This window comes from Salvelinus alpinus, chromosome 7 (genome assembly GCF_045679555.1).
Source record: "Salvelinus alpinus chromosome 7, SLU_Salpinus.1, whole genome shotgun sequence".
Classification (NCBI taxonomy): Eukaryota; Metazoa; Chordata; class Actinopteri; order Salmoniformes; family Salmonidae; genus Salvelinus; species Salvelinus alpinus.
Window position 1 is genome coordinate 23,614,654 of NC_092092.1, and position 16,347 is coordinate 23,631,000.

The 16,347-nt window shown below is 41.2% G+C and overlaps 3 protein-coding genes across 7 annotated transcripts in view; all 3 read left to right on the forward strand.

The window, feature by feature from the left end:
* LOC139580631 (rho GTPase-activating protein 27-like) overlaps positions 1 to 3,149 on the forward strand; it is a 31,492-nt gene extending 28,343 nt beyond the window's left edge. For all 4 annotated transcript variants that reach the window (XM_071409502.1, XM_071409504.1, XM_071409503.1 and 1 more), the window contains 4 exons: positions 627 to 704; positions 824 to 955; positions 1,547 to 1,652; positions 1,815 to 3,149. In XM_071409502.1, the coding sequence (XP_071265603.1) occupies positions 627 to 704; positions 824 to 955; positions 1,547 to 1,652; positions 1,815 to 1,992 (494 nt within the window). In that variant the 3' untranslated portion in view covers positions 1,993 to 3,149. The remainder of the gene's footprint in view (positions 1 to 626; positions 705 to 823; positions 956 to 1,546; positions 1,653 to 1,814) is intronic.
* Positions 3,150 to 3,872: 723 nt separating this feature from the next.
* vps25 (vacuolar protein sorting 25 homolog) lies at positions 3,873 to 7,834 on the forward strand. Its single transcript, XM_071409513.1, has 6 exons — positions 3,873 to 4,016; positions 4,560 to 4,705; positions 5,399 to 5,452; positions 5,532 to 5,620; positions 6,666 to 6,741; positions 6,873 to 7,834. The coding sequence occupies exons 1-6, from the start codon at positions 3,970 to 3,972 to the stop codon at positions 6,983 to 6,985; spliced, it is 525 nt and encodes a 174-aa protein (XP_071265614.1). The 5' UTR covers positions 3,873 to 3,969; the 3' UTR covers positions 6,986 to 7,834.
* A 148-nt stretch (positions 7,835 to 7,982) lies between these two features.
* The window catches only part of wnk4a (WNK lysine deficient protein kinase 4a), a 71,426-nt gene continuing 63,061 nt past the window's right edge, over positions 7,983 to 16,347 (forward strand). For both annotated transcript variants that reach the window (XM_071409500.1, XM_071409501.1), the window contains exons 1-2: positions 7,983 to 10,650; positions 10,955 to 11,625. In XM_071409500.1, coding sequence (XP_071265601.1) covers positions 10,978 to 11,625 — 648 coding nt within the window. In that variant the 5' untranslated portion in view covers positions 7,983 to 10,650; positions 10,955 to 10,977. The remainder of the gene's footprint in view (positions 10,651 to 10,954; positions 11,626 to 16,347) is intronic.

The following is a 16,347-nucleotide window of genomic DNA, read 5'->3' on the forward strand; positions in this document are numbered from 1 at the left end:
CAAATGGACAATGACCCCAAGCATACTTCCAAAGTTGTGGCAAAATGGCTTAAGGACAACAAAGTCAAGGTATTGGAGTGGCCATCACAAAGCCCTGACCTCAATCCTGTAGAAAATGTTTGGGCAGAACTGAAAAAGCGTGTACGAGCAAGGAGGCTTTCAAACCTGCATTAGTTACACCAGCTCTGTCAGGAGGAATGGGCCAAAATTCACCCAACTTATTGTGGGAAGCTTGTGGAAGGCTACCCGAAACATTTGACCCAAGTTAAACAATTTAAAGGCAATGCTACCAAATACTAATTGAGTGTATGTAAACTTCTGACCCACTGGTAATGTGATGAAATAAATAAAAGCTGAAATAAATAATTCTCTACTATTATTCTGATATTTCACATTCTTAAAATAAAGTGGTGAGCCTAACTGACCTGAGACAGGGAATTTTTACTAGGATTAAATGTCAGAAATTGTGAAAAACTGAGTTTAAATGTATTTGGCTTCAACTGTAGCAACTGTAGCAGTAACATTGAAATAGCGGTGTATTACTCAGCACAATGTATACGGTAAAAGTAAAAAAGTTACCACAGTAGTTGATTGAACCCAATGCTGATGTGTGTTTGTCTTCACAGGTCTGGACATGGATGGGCTCTACAGAGTCAGTGGGAACCTAGCTGTCATTCAGAAACTACGCTTCAAGGCAGATCATGGTAATGCCCATCTCTTTACCTTCTGTATGCGAGTATGTGTGTGTATGCATTTGTGTCTGTGTCTGTATTTGTGTGTCCTGTTCTTTGACTCTGTTGTGTGATGCGATTCTGTTCCACAGAGGAACTGGACCTGGAGGATGGCCAGTGGGAGGACATCCACGTCATCACTGGGGCTCTGAAGCTTTTCTTCAGGGAGCTTCCTGAACCCCTCTTCCCCTTCAGCCACTTCAGCCACTTCATCCAGGCCATAAGTAAGCAGCAGGCCAGAGGCCGTGACCCACAATGTCACCTCACGTAGTGTAGAATAGCCTGAAACTGTTAAGTATTGGCCCCACAGTGGCACCTCAGTTTTCTTACCCAGTGTAGTTATGCTATTACTTCACTATCAAGGAAGGACTAATCATGTTTACCACCCCACTTCCCTTTGTTTTTTTGTTGTTTTTTTACACCTTTCCCCCCCCAATTTTGTGGTATTCAATTGGTAGTTAGTCTTGTCCCATCGCTGCAACTCCCGTACGGTTAAGATGCGTGCGTCCTCCGAAACACGACGCTGCTTCTTGACACAATGCCTGCTTAACCCGGGAGCCAGCCACACTAATGTGTCGGAGGAAACCGTGTCAGAGTGCATGCGCCCGGCCTGCAACAGGAGTCGCTAGAGCGTGATAGGACAAGCGACAGAGCCTGGACTCTAACCAGGATCTCTAGTGGCACAGCTTGCACTGCGATGCAGTGTCTTAGGCGACTCGGAGGCCCCCCACTTCCCTTTTTATGAACTATTGGAGATATACATTGAATCTATACATTAGTGTACCATTTATTGTTCTATCATGTCTTGTTTTCAGGAACTGTTGATTACACCCTCAAAGTGTCTTACATGCGAGAGCTGGTGGAGTCTCTCCCTCGGCCAAACCATTACACCATGGAACTCCTCTTCAGCCATTTACGCAAGTAGGTCTTTCACAATCACATTTTGCTTGTGTTTCAAATGGCACCCTATTTGCTATAAAGAGTACTGTTTTTGACCAGAGCCCAATTTTATTGATGATATTATGATAACGTATAGTATTCTGCTTCTCTCGGCTCTCCCTCTCTATCCACCCTCTCTCTCAGAGTGATAAACTATGGAGAAGAGAACCGTATGACTGTGCAGAACGTGGCTATCGTCTTTGGTCCCACGCTGCTCCGGCCAGAGATGGAGTCAGCCAACATCGCCATGCACATGGTTTTCCAGAACCAGATAGTGGAGCTAGTCCTGAACGAATACGAATACATCTTCCATTCCAGTTGAAACAATCATAAGCCTCTATCAGTCAGAGGTCAGTGGTCAATTTAAGTAATATTGCAGTAGGAGAAAAACCACACACTCACCACCAGACAGAGGGTGCGTCCAAATAGTCTATCTTTCTTTCTGAAGTGTGCACTCATTCACTATTCCCCACAAATTTAAAAGCATTGGATTGGTGTAGGCATGGGCTAGAGGGAGTTTACATATAGGCCTAACAGTCATGTCCTTTCAAATCATGAAGGGAAGTGAACAAGTGCACACTTCAGGAGAAAGGAGAGATTATTGGGAAGCAGCCATAGAGGAGCTGCTTGCATTAGGCCTAGTTGAAAGCAATGTCAAATATTTGCACTGCATTTATTCTAATATCTTAGTTGGATAATCATTTGCCAATTCAGATTGTTCTCTGAATTTCTGCCACTTCACTGCATTCCTTATTATGTAAAATAACACACACCCTTATGTCATCACTTATGTAAAGTATCAATACATTTTTTGTTGCTATAGGCCTACTTTGAAATCTTCCTTTCATGTAAACATTTTAATTCACAATAACATGATTTTATCTTAACACCCCAATTCTCAAGGCAACCTGAAGATGCTTTGATACTTTGTTTTTACACACGACCAAACAAACCCTTTTAGATGCATTTTGAAGATGAAATCAAAATGTTTAAAAGTTACTGAAATGTTTATCTGAGGTTACTGTATATCATGTTTCTGAATAGCCTAGAAGTCCTGTGTTATGCTAATAATGTCTTATTCAGTCAATGTACATTATGTAACTGTAATATAGAAATATATCAAATATGTACTACCCACAACCTGCTATGAATTAGACACCAACTTCCCTTGTACAGCTTCTCTAGATTTTGTACTGGATAATCAGATGCCACCCTTTTTAAATAGGCACATTTAGTGTTAATTAAACAAATCCTCATTGTAAATGAACACACAGAATGATAATGACATATGGCTATGCTATTTCATTAAGTTTGTTAGCATTAATAGAGTTGGAAAAGGCCAGACCTAAATGAATAGTTAGAAAGTTGTGAGAAGCATAACATTTTTTTTTCTTCTGTACATAGAAATCAATAGCATATTTATGCTGTAAATTACTGAAAATGCACGTGTTCCTTTAATAAAATAACTTTGTAAAAACATGTCAACTAACATGACTCACTGTTTTGTCAACATTTATTGTTTCAAATGGTTAATTACGTAAAGTAACTTAGCCGGGCCCTTATCCACTGATGTGTGTGAAAGATAGAGGCCTCTAGTGGCCAAAAGGCCGTATAAGCATGGACATCGCGATTGAGGGCTTCCACCATTTTAATGTAGTCAAATGGGTGGGACTTCCAACTTCATTGCCTGATCCTGGTGACCCTGTTGGAGTCACGTCCAACCGAGTCATCAGGAGGGATCAGCCAATCGTGAAGAAAATGTACTATTTCAAAATGGAGATAGCCTCAATGACGCTGTCACAGACGCTATGAAGATAGCCTAAAATTGCTTCTCAATTGGAAATCCCCCATCACACTTATAGGCGATGTCATGCGTGTTTGGTCGTCTCGCGCTGAACTGCGCATGTGCAGGCCGTCAAATCAAAGGCACTCCCATATAAAGTTATTTTTGACGGAAATGTAAACATGTCAGTTTGTCACTTTCACGAGGTTAGAGCCGAACTACTTAAGACATTGGCTCGAATCTAGGCTGTGCCTTTAGATTTCGAGAAAATGAACAACTAAGGAAGAATGTTTCACTTCTCTCATTGACTTCTCTATCCCCAAACCCCTCCCTGGTCTGCTTTGCAAGCGTTCCCGGGAAGTCTCGCGATGTTGTGCCTCTGCGGTTAGAAACTATAATGGCACAGATACAATGATGAGTCCTCTATCTATCTCTATGGTGTGATATGATTTTCTAGTAGGGAACGATTTAGAGGTTGCACTTCCGGGTTTCAGCTTGTGTTTACATCATTTTGCAATGAGTTTTGAGTGGCCCTGGCAATATAATTTTCCTCCGTTTTTTACGTAAGTTAACAATTTTCACAACTAAATGGTGATACCCACGTATAACAAATGTTGTATTGTGTGGATGCCATTGCATTAAGTTAGTTAATTGTTGACCTATTTAAAAAAAATTATGCTAGCTGGCTAGTGATGTGGATCAGCTAACGTTAGCCACATGGCGAACATATGAATGATAGCAATGGCAATGATTTTCTCAACATGTAGCTAGATAGATAGATAGATAGTCATTCGTATTGACGTTGTAGCTACTTAGTTTATCATTCAAGCTAGTTAGCTAACGTTATGATGTATTGCAATCCGTGGCTAGTTACTGTAAATTATCTTGAATGTACATTCAATTTGCTAACTTGCACAAATACTGTATGATGTGGTTGTGTTCGCAGCTAATGTTTATGAGTATTATTCACATCTCTTTCAAACAAAATAAACATGGATAACCGTTAGTGAGTGATTAGCTAGCTACCTACTTCTAGCGCTTGACTTACATGTCAATCAATATAAGTTGGTGCGATGTCAGTAATGGTTGCTTTTGGTGATTGACAGGTTACAGCCCAATGTTGACACCAGACAGAAACAGCTTGCAGCTTGGTGCTCCCTCGCACTGTCCTACTGCCGCCATCACAAGCTCTACACTCTGGACATCATGGAAGCCCAAGAGAGCCCTGTGTTCAACCACAAGAATATTGATAGTATCCTTTTATCTACCATGTTCTGAGTTTCACTTACTGACACGCATGTCATAGTTCAAACCAAATAAATCACAGGAGGCCATTTCTTGCTCTACTGTCCTGTCATTTGTTGTTGCACAGCTGCACACCACCCTGCATCACACTGCTGGCTTGCCTCTGAAGCTAGGTTGGTCCCAGGATGAGAGACCAGATGCTGCTGGATGTGGTGTTGGAGGGCTAGTAGGAGGCACTCTTTCCTCTGGTCTAAACAAAATATCCCAATTTCCCAGGGCAGTGATTGGGGACATTGCCCTTAATAAAATATCCCAGGTCAGTGATTGGGGACATTGCCCTGTGTAGGGTTCCGTCTTTCGGATGGGATGTTAAACGGGTGTCCTGACTCTTTGTGGTCACTAAAGATCCCATGGCACTTATCGTAAGAGTAGGGGTGTTAACCCTGGTGTCCTGGCTAAATTCTCAATCTGGCCCTCATGGCCACCTAATCAAACCCCAGCTTCCAATTGGCACATTCATCTCTCTCCCCTGTAACTATTCCCCAGGTCGTTGCTGTAAATGAGAATGTGTTCTCAGTCAACTTACCTGGTAAAATACGGGATAAATAAATAAGACTTTGAGGCTAGGGAAATATAAGGATGTTCTCTGAAATTACACCCACTGAATGTTTCTCCTCTGAAACCTTAACTGATCTTTCAGGAAAACTATCAATGGAGGCCATACTAATTGTTTTTGAGGAATTGAGGAAAAAAGGTAACAGGGTAGCTTTTATTGAAGGATGGATATTGATAATTATTCTGACAAAAATATTTGAACTGGATATTGTTTGCAGGGAACCTGGAATGGTTAGACAAGAACAAGACGCGGTGTCTAGTCATGTGGAGGAGGCCAGAGGAATGGGGGAAACTGATTTACCAGTGGGTGAGTAGGTCTGCTATGGGCCCTGGTCTAAAGTAATGCACTATATAGACAATGGTGAAAAAGTACTCAATTGTCATTCTTGAGTAAAAGTAAAGATACCTTAATAGAAAAAGTGAAAGTCACCCAGTAAAATACTACTTGATTAAAAGTATCTGGTTTTAAATATACTTAAGTATCAAAAGTAAATGGAATTGTTAAAATATACTTAAGTATCAAAAGTAAAAGTAGTAAGCAAAACAGATGGCACAAATATATATTTTTTAAATATATATATATATATTTTACAGATAGCCAGGGGCACACCAACACTCAGACATCATTTACAAACAAAGCATTTGTGTTAAGTGAGTCCGCCAGATCAGAGGCAGTAGGGATGTCCAGGCATGTTCTCTTGATAAGTGAATTGGACCATTTTCCTGTCAAAATGTAACGAGTACTTTTGGGTGTCCGGAAAAATGTATGGAGTAAAAAGTACATTATTTTCTTTAGGAATGTAGTGAAGTAAAAGTAGGCAAAAATCTAAATAGTAAAGTAAAGTACAGATACACCAAAAAATTACTTAAAAAACGTTTGACATGTTTCTACGAACTTTATGGATACTTTTTGGAATTTTAGAATAATAGTCTAGACATCAAAACTATAAAATAACACATATGGAATCATGTAGTAACCAAAACAGTGGTTAACAAATCAAAATATATTTTATATTTGAGATTCTTCAAAGTAGCCACCTTTTGCCTTGATGACAGCTTTGCACACTCTTGGCATTCTCTCAACCAGCTTCATGAGGCAGTCACCTGGAGTGCATTTCAATTAACGTGTGTGCCCTCTTAAAATAGTACTTTAAAGTATTTTTACTTAAGTACTTTACACCACTGGGGTGTAGCCTATAGCTCCTTTTACATTGTTCGAAGAATCATGCAATGTAGCATCATTATTGAAGATATGATGTAGTTTTCCAGCAAGTAATAGTCTAAATCCTTGTGTCATCTGTACTCTGTTGATACTTCTTGATGAAAGGAGCTCATGTTCCCAATCCTTTCAGGTCTCTAAAAACGGCATGGTCAATACAGTGTTTACACTCTACGAGCTCGCCAACGGTGACGACACAGAAAGCGAAGGTACAGGAACAGATATGTGCATTTCTGACATATTTCCTTCTATTCATCAGTACCTAAAGACATCTGCACTATTTTATGCCTTCTGTTGAGCTGTACAGCAAATGTAATTAGATGTAACCCATTTTCCCCAGAATTCCATGGGCTGGAAGACTGGATGCTGATTCGTTCGCTGCAGACCCTGCAGATGGACGGCAAGGCAGAGGTCATCTCCATGGACGACGGGAAGGGGGTCAAGTTCTTCTGAAGAGACATTGCATTGTGGGATTGATCAAGTGCTCAACTCAGACTGGGAACCTTTATCCTTATTGGCTGTGAGAGTACTGCTTGCCTGGACCCAGATCTGTTTGTGCTGTCCTGCCAACTCCCTGTGGTCATTGGCGTGACAAAGGAGGTGCAAGACAGTGCAAACAGATCTGGGACCAGGTTAATGAGGGTTGCGCTGTTTAAAAGGCTATTATTTGCACCTCAGCACCCAATCTACGTGGTTGATGATGATAATAATAGTCATTATTTGGTTTAGGAAGTTGCCTTATTTGGTTCACCTAAGTTTAAAGCATTTTCTTACTGGAAGGGAACCAATCTCGCTAGTAAATTCCATCTGCAGGAACAGTTTAGGAGGTGACTTTATTTCGACTTCTATGGTAGTCACCTGGGATGTTTGATGTGGGACTTTCCCCACAATCTGTATCTTTCCCTTACTATTTTCTTCTGTTTTGTATTTATAACTTGTTTTTATTCTTAACCTCCTGGTTATTAACAAATCTACTTGCAGCGATTAGGTGTGATGGTGGTATGGACTTCTGCTGTATTGCTGTTCTTCTTTACCTCCAAAGATCCTCAAGAAATCCCAGTCAAGACACCCTGGAGACATTTGGGGAGTTTTAAAACCCCCCGGAAGAGGACACACATGGGAATAATAGAATCCTGATTTAGTTCAGCTGTAAAAATGATGCTGGATGTCTCATGTACAGACTGGCTGCTGTAAACCCTTAGTACATAACCTATGACACTCCTGTACACTGTCTCTATTCTATTCATCCTCCTTTTTTTACCAATGGAATACTGTAAGAAAATAAATAGGAGAGAGATGTTGTCCTACTTGCAGTTATGATTGAGGACAATTCTGTACATGTCAAGGTCTAATTTGAGTTATTACAAGTGGCAATCAATTTTGTATATTAAATGAATGTCAATAGTGGTAACATGTAACAGTATCTCAGCTCAGGGGAGTTTGGATTCATTAGTTGTATTATAGTGCCCCCTAGTGTCAGAAGATAAATACAGTTACACGTTTACTACACCTTTATGAATGATCAAATCAACTTTATTTGTCACATGCGCCGAATAGAACAAGTGTAGACTTTACCATGAAATGCATACTTACAAGCCCTTAACCAACAGTGCAGTTCAAGAAGAGTTAAGAAAATATTTACAAAATAGACTAAAATAAAAAGTATACCAAGTAGACTAAAATAAAAAGTAATAATAAAAAGTAACACAAAAAGAATAACAATAATGAGCCTACATACAGGGGGCACCGGTACTGAGTCAGTGTGCGGGGGTACAGGTTAGTTGAGCTAATTTGTACATGTAGGCGGGGGTAAAGTGACCATGCATAGATAATAAACAGCGAGTAGCCGCAGTTTACAAAAGGGGTGGGGGGGGGAATTGTCCGGTGGTGAATTTATTAATTGTTCAGCAGTCTTGTGGATTGGGGGTAGAAGCTGTTGAGGAGCCTTTTGGTCCTAGACTTGGCGCACCGGTACTGCTTGCCGTGCACCAGTCTTATATAGGAAAGAACATTGCAGCTTCTAATATTTTGTTAAAACAATACTAAAGGTTGTGTTTGAGACTGACTGACTGATCTACAAATAATAATGAGTGGTTATTTATGATGCTCAGTGATTTGTAGATCAGAACAAGCCCAGAGACTCTAGGTAACCAAGCTATTGCAAGCAAGATATAGCCTACACAACCGTATTGCTACTAATTTCCCAGGAATCACTAGACAGACACGCTGACTGGGCTGTTACTCTGGTGAGCATCTTATTACAGTCACCAGCTGGGTTGGAGAACCTCACAAATTCAAATCAAATGTTATTTGTCACATGTGCCGAATACAATAGTTGTAGTGAAATGCTTACTTACAAGCCCTTAACCAACAATGCAGTTTTAAGAAAAATAGCAAAAAATAAATAAATGAAAGTAACCAAAAATTAAAGAGCAGCAGTAAAATAACAATAGAGAGGCCATATACAAAAAATTCCGGTACAGAGTCAGTGTGCAGGGGCACCGGTTAGTCGAGGTAATATGTACATGTAGGTAGAGTTATTAAAGTGACTGTGCATAGATAATAACAGAGAGTAGCAGCAGCGTAAAGGTGGGGTGGGGGGGCAATGCAAATAGTCTGGGTAGCCATTTGTTTAGATGTTCAGGAGTCTCATGTTTTGGGGTAGAAGCTATTTAGAAGCCTCTTGGACCAAGACTTGGCGCTTCGGTACCGCTTGCCGTGCAGTAGCAGTCTATGACTAGGTTGGCTGGAGTCTTTGACAATTTTCAGGGCCTTCCTTTGACACCGCCTTGTATAGAGGTCCTGGATGGCAGGAAGCTTAGCTGACAGTTCACACACACACTTAACCATTTTTAGGGTGGCACACAATTGCCCAGCGTCGTCCGGGTTAGGGTTTGGCCGGGGTAGGCCGGCATTGTAAATAAGAATTTGTTCTTAACGGATTTGCCTAGTTAAATAAAGGCTAAATAAAATAAAACGTGGTATGTCTCCATAGGCTTGGTCCTTGGTTCAGCTGAGCTGAGGGAGTCTTGTGTGTGTTTGCTGATAACTCCCTGTAGTGCATGTCCGTGTGACAGGTGTGGCTAACTGTGGCCTTAGTGATAACAAGTGTCTTGTTTCAGCCGACTAGAGTCAAGCTCTCCCTTATTCTCTTTCCCCCTTTTCTGTCTCTCCCACTCTCATCATGGCACACAATGTTTTGTCTGCATCCATAATGGCCCTGTATTCTCTATATAGTGGTGCTCTGATCAAAATTAGTGCACTATAGGGAATAGACTGCTGTTTGGGACACATCCCATAACTCTGACTTTCTTTCACTGAATAAGGACAACTGCACGAGGGAAGAATGAGTTGCCAGAAGCATGTTGTGCCCTCTCACATTCATGCATTCCTTCTTGAAAATAGAGTTCAAACAAAGTTTATGAATACATAATTGGTCATATGCACTATCAGTTTGATCCAGTTTGTAACAAAACCAACAACAACCTTAACAGAATAGCACATCTTGTAATTTGCCCAGGACACACTGTCTGTGCCTATGTGGTGGACTGTGGGAGCCTGTGAGGGCATAGCTCGAATCCAGATAATCCAAGTCATGTTTCCTGTAGGGCGCTAATTAAAAGTAGCAGCTAGAAGAGCTAAGGTTTGGGGTCTGTTAGGAATTTCTGTTAGGAATTCAATTCAAACTGTTTACTTGTCAAATGTCTTGTTCAGCTTAAAGCCCTTAAATTGAATTGAAATTGAATTGATACCAGTCTTGTAATTGACGTGCTTATTGTCCACTTCTCTTAATTCAGAACAAGAAAATAGTGTTACCAACTATTCCAAAGAAAATAAGCTATATACACACGAATGGATTTATATCTCATGAAGTCAGTTATTTAAGAAGAGGATCTTGTCCAGGTAGGCTACAGAAGACTGTCTATGGGGGCGTCGTTGAAAGCACACACGGGTCTGTGAGCGCACGATCCGAACAACCCTCTTGATACAGACAGCGGTTTTGCCTTTACTAGAGATACGGTTGACAACTCACACGTACAAGGACGATGGACGGTCCAGTTTTCCCGGGTTATCTGAGAAGTATTATGTGAATTTTCCGAATTTGAACACATTTTGAGGTAGGCTATTTCAATTGAGAATAGTTTTTTTGATAGTAACCTAAATATTAAAAAATTGTCTTGTAAACTATGTGCCACAAGTACTTTTTTACAGCTCGTGTACTCTAATAGGCTACGTGCCACAAGTAAATTTTACCATTATTTTCCACAAGTAGGCTAATGTCTAGAACGTTTAAACTAAGCTACAATGTAAAATAGCATCAATTGCTGAAAGACGTGTAAAATAGCATGCTGTCTTAGTAAAGTAGCGGCCCGGTTTAATTTTATTATTTCGGGTTTAAAAATATATATTTTCTATCCTCAGAAATTGGAATAAGAACCGCTACAATGTCACAAGCGGAGGTTGAAATAGCTGGACGCGGCTTCCCAAGCCTCTCTGTCGACCTAAACGATGACTGCTTATCTGGTCGAGTCCCGTCGATGCCACTGACCTACAATTTGGGGACCAGGAGAAACTCTTATGGGCTTCACAAAATTAACATGGACATTGACCCACAACTATATGGCGGGGCGCTATCAAAGGCTCTGTCCTGGTCAGCGGATAATATTTTAACGTTAACCGAGGCCAGAGTAGAAGAAGACGACAAAACGGATACTCCACCGGCGTCTCCATCCGTCTCCAGCCCGGGCGCGAGCATTACCGGCAGCACGCCCCCCTGTACCCAAGTCTCGGACCCCGTCACCCCGCTGGACAACAACTGGAGCTCGCTCCGGAGCCCCAACACACAAGATGCCAGCTCGGACTCAGAAAATGAGCTTGTTCAAAATAAAGCACACAAAGTGTTGTCACGCAGTCCGTATGAAAGCAAATGTGAACAGGAGGAGAGGGAGGACATTGAGACCAAAGCTGTGGCCACCTCACCTGATGGAAGATACCTGAAATTCAACATTGAGATTGGGAGGGGATCGTTCAAGACCGTCTATAAAGGACTGGACACAGAGACTACTGTGGAAGTGGCATGGTGCGAGTTGCAGGTGAGTGACAGACATTTTATTGTCACACAGCAAATTCCCCAGTGTTAAATCAACACTGAAAGCATGGCAAGCTCCAGGCATATTTTTCATTTTACTGGGCAAGTCAGTTAAGAACAAATTCTTATTTACAATGATGGCCTACCCCAGCCAAACTCGAACAACGCTTGGCCAATTGTGCCCTGCCCTATGGGACTCCCAATCACAGCTGGTTGTGATACAGCCTGGAATCAAACCAGGGTCTGTAGTGACACCTCTAGCACTGAGAAGCAGTGCCTTAGACCACTGCGCCACTCAGGAGGACATAAACAGTCACTTAGGGCCCCAGGCAGCTAGGGAGCCCCCCCACCCCAATCTTTTTTTTTTAAACTTACTGTTGAGAATTAGAAAAGTAGAATACACAAGGTGCAAGTTCGAAATGTGGTTTTCCTCAGCAATGTTTATCTTGTTATGTTAGTCACTGACAGTCACTCAATTGGCCATGTCAGTTAACAATTTTTTGTTTGATAAATTAGTCTAGCCAGCTATCTAAACTTGTAGTAAACATGGCCGATTACCGACCGGTAACGCAGGGCACGTGCCCAGGAGCCCTGACCTCCATGGAGTCCCCATTGATTTTGTTAGTCACTCTCACTCAGATATCATTAACATGGCATAAGTCATGGCAAAATGTGTAGAATTGCAGGAAATTAGCTGTACATTTTTTTTCTTCTATGCCCCATCGCAAAATGATTAGATTTGCAGGAAATTTGATATAAAATTGGAAAAGATTCACTCTGCCCCATGGCAAAATGTGTACAATTGCAGGAAATTTACTTTGGCACTGAACAGTATTGAATTAACACATTGCTTAGTGTAAAGATTTATTTGCCTTGCTTTTCATTCATTAATTTGTTAGTGACAGAGACATGCTTGTTGCATACATACGTAGCCAGTGCACACATTTTTCACAAAAGTAGTGCGCTGGGCCTTCTCGCGGCTATGGTTGCGTACATTCATTTTAAGTCCTATGGACTTCAAGTGAGATGCAGAGTGAATATGTTATCATTCAAATTTAACACAATATAATATGTATTTCATAAGGGCTTATTTTGAGGGCAGGGCTTACGCTCAAAAAAATACTGGGTTAGGGTTAGGATGACCCAACTGCTGGGTTGCAGGGATTGGATCACTTAGTTGGGTTGTTTTTTAAAAAGAGCATGTTGATGTTTGTTGATGCTGGGTTATTAAGATATGACCCAGGTGATCAGAAAACTGGAAGCTTGGGCCTCCTGAGTGGCGCAGTGGTTTAAGGCACAGCATCCCAGTGCCCCTGTGTCACTACAGCCTGGGGTTTGATCCCTGGCTGTGTCACAACCGTCTGTGACCGGGATTCCTATAGGGCGGCGCACGATTGGCCAAGCGTCGTTAGGGGAGGGTTTGACTAGGGGGTATTTACTTGGCTCATTGTGCTCTAGTGACTCCTTGTGGTGGGTCGGGCACCTGCAGGCTGACTTCGGTCATCAGTTGAACAGTGTTTCCTCTGAGACATTGGTTAAGCGAGCGGGTGTTAAGAAGTGCGGTTTGGTGGGTCATGTTTTGGAGGACGCATGACTCAACCTTCGCCTCTCCCGAGCCCGTTGGGGAGTTGCAGCGATAAGACAAGATCGTAGTATCACGAAATTGGGGAGAACAAGGAAGAATTGAAGCTTGGCTTAGTAGGGGCGTGGCTTTCAGTAAGTAATGTTTGGCCACACATGAGAGTAAATGTCATTCCGGAGCACCTGTTCTGTTGAATTGTTATCACATGTTACGGTTGAACGCTGACTCTTTTGTAGCTTTAATGGAGCTTTCAGAAGTGTATGAGTTCCTTAAAAGCCTATACAAATCCCAATGTGATATCCCCAATGGAATAGTAACCCCTTTGTTTCAGTATGTAAATCTTTTTAAAATATATTTTGTATTAGACTATATAATGTGCAATAATATTCAAGGAAAATGTAACATTGCGTGTACAAACTTAACACGATCAACTGGAATGCCATTTACTCTCACGGGTGTCCAAAAATAACTATCTAAAAGCCACACCTCTTATAAGCCACACCTCCTGAAAATAATCTATGGATTACTTTAAAAAAGAACGAGCTGCATGGTCAACCCAGAATGAAAGTGAATAAAAATAACAATTGATGGTTAAATTAACCCATGCTTGGGTAATCCGAACAACCCAACATGTTGGGTTATTCACGCAACCTGTCACATTATGCTGGCTTGCAAAGTGACGTATAATTTGGTTTGATTTAATTCCTATTGAAATCCAGCCTGAGTGGGGATATCCAACCTTCAGATTTTTTTATCACCTGCAACCTTCATTCAGAATGACTACCAGGGTTGGGAAGATTGAAATATGAGACGACCTAAAGCATCTAAACTGGAACAACCATTTCAGTAAATGCAAAAAATACAATAAATGCAAGTAACATTGGGTTAGTTTAGAAAATGTATGTCATTTGTATTTAAGAAACATTCATTAATCAATCAATGTACATAGATATCACAGGAGGTTGGTGGCACCTTAATTGGGGAGGTAATTGTGTTAATAAGGTGAATGGTATCAAATACATGATGCCATTCCATTTGCTCCGGCATTATTATGAGCCATCCTCCCCTCAGCAGCCCCCTGTGATAGATATTGAAACAAACAATTCTTAAAAATCAACCTGCAATAGAGCATGCTGGGAAATATGATAATGATGGGCGTGGTTTTGGTTTAACTTTCAGAGTTAATTGTTTAGAGCAGTGGCGGTCGGTGACATTTAAGATGAGTTTGGCCTTATTTCTATTACAGCATATTGGATGACAGTCATTCTTATTTCATTCACCCAGGTCAATGTAACATCGATAAGTTAAGGCTATTACATGATACTCAAATTTTCCCTATACCCATCATGAGGTTGCTACATCCTAGCCTATGAATGAAAGTCTACAACGCAGGTGCACAGGTCGAGAGAAAAATTTGAGTAATCAAGGTGACAGACAGTGACACATTAAATACCCCCATGCACACTCTTGCCTGCATCGAGAGTTTCTATTGGACAAATTCAGGTATGTTTATTCCTGTTTCATTCTGTTTGCTTCCATTTATTTAGGCGGAATGTATACACCCGTGATCACACACAAACACAGTTCACTTTCATAGCAGCCACATACAAACAGCATGAATATTTTTCTCGTTTTATATATAATTCCTTCGTGGATCTACGCACTCTCACATTTTCCCTTTGCTGTAGGCCCTCAAAATAAGGCCTTATGAAATATGTATTGTATTGGGTTAAATAATTACATTTTAATGATAACATATTCACTCAGGATCTCACTTGGTGAAGCCCGTAGGACTGAAAATAATAATAATAATAATTTATTACATTTCTACAGCACTTTTCATAGAATCTTCAAGCACTTAAAAACAAAACAATCAATATATCATGAAAGCTGCTTTCTCCGAAGATGGTGAGGGTCAGTTTATGGCTTGAGTGTAGGGAGCTGGTCAGAGGATAGTAGATGATGGTGATGGCGTCTGCTGATGATCTTGTAGAGGGAAAGTCAGGGCACCAGCCGGACTCTTATAGCCACTGGACTTCTCCTCTTCCTCTCTGTGTAGCACCAACTTGGGTGACGCCTCAGCAGCTTTGGGCGCCAGAAAGCTCACCACACAAAGTTCAGAATAGAAGCCAGTCGTCGTCACTATGAGCCCTTTGCCTCAGCACTGCTGTATTCCTTTATTTTCCATTCCTCTCACGCTTCAATCGACTCCTCAAATTATGTTCTCAAAAGATCAGGAATTGGTAGGTGAAACAAAAAAGTGTCCAAAAGCATTTTTCAAACAAAACATTAGCCAGCTAGCTAGCTAGCAAGCCAAAAACATTCTGCTCTTTCCATGACAGACTGACCAGGTGAAAGCTATTATCCCTTATTGATGTCACCTGTTAAATCCACTTCAGTCAGTGTAGATGAAGGGGAAGAGACCGGTTCAATCAGTATTTTTAAGCCTTGAGACAATTTAGACATGGATTGTGTATGTGTGCCATTCAGAGGGTGAATGGGCAAGACAAAATATTTAAGTGCCTTTGAACGGGGTATGGTAGTAGGTGCCAGGCACACCGGTTTGAGTGTGTCAAGAACTGCAACGCGGCTGTATTTTTCACACTCAACAGTTTCCGTGTCTATAAAGAAAGGTCCACCACCCAAAGGACATCCAGCCAACTTGACACAACTGTGGGAAGCATTGGAGTCAACATGGGCCAGCATCCCTGTGGAATGCTTTCGACACCTTGTAGAGTCCATGCCCCAAAGAATTGAGGTTGTTCTGAAAGCAAAAGTAGGTGCAACTCAATATTAGGAAGGTGTTCCTAATGCTTTGTACACTCAGTATATGTACAGATTTACTGGCGCTCTATGCTTAGGCTGCTACTAGGGCACCATGGCAGCTACTGTATATGCAACGATCATGTGTCTGTCACTAAGAAATACGGTCATGGGTGGTAACTCTACAATTCACTCAAAAGGCAAGGCACTCTAGGAAATAAAGCTTTACACCAAGCAGTGTGTTAATTTAACACTTTCCAGTGTCTATATGGGTCCACACTTTCATTGTTAATTTAAAACTCTCACTGTTGATTTAACACTGGAGAATTTGCTGTGCATGAAACAAAAGTGATCATGATGTCATCAGACCTTTTTTCTCAT

Bases quoted from the DNA above. Each gene is read 5' to 3' on its own strand.
- vps25 (XM_071409513.1), top strand. From the start codon at position 3,970: ATGAGTTTTGAGTGGCCCTGGCAATATAATTTTCCTCCGTTTTTTAC. The intron at 4,017-4,559 runs GTAAGTTAACAA...GGTGATTGACAG, and splicing joins AATTTTCCTCCGTTTTTTAC to GTTACAGCCCAATGTTGACA. The intron at 5,453-5,531 runs GTAACAGGGTAG...TATTGTTTGCAG, and splicing joins TGAGGAATTGAGGAAAAAAG to GGAACCTGGAATGGTTAGAC.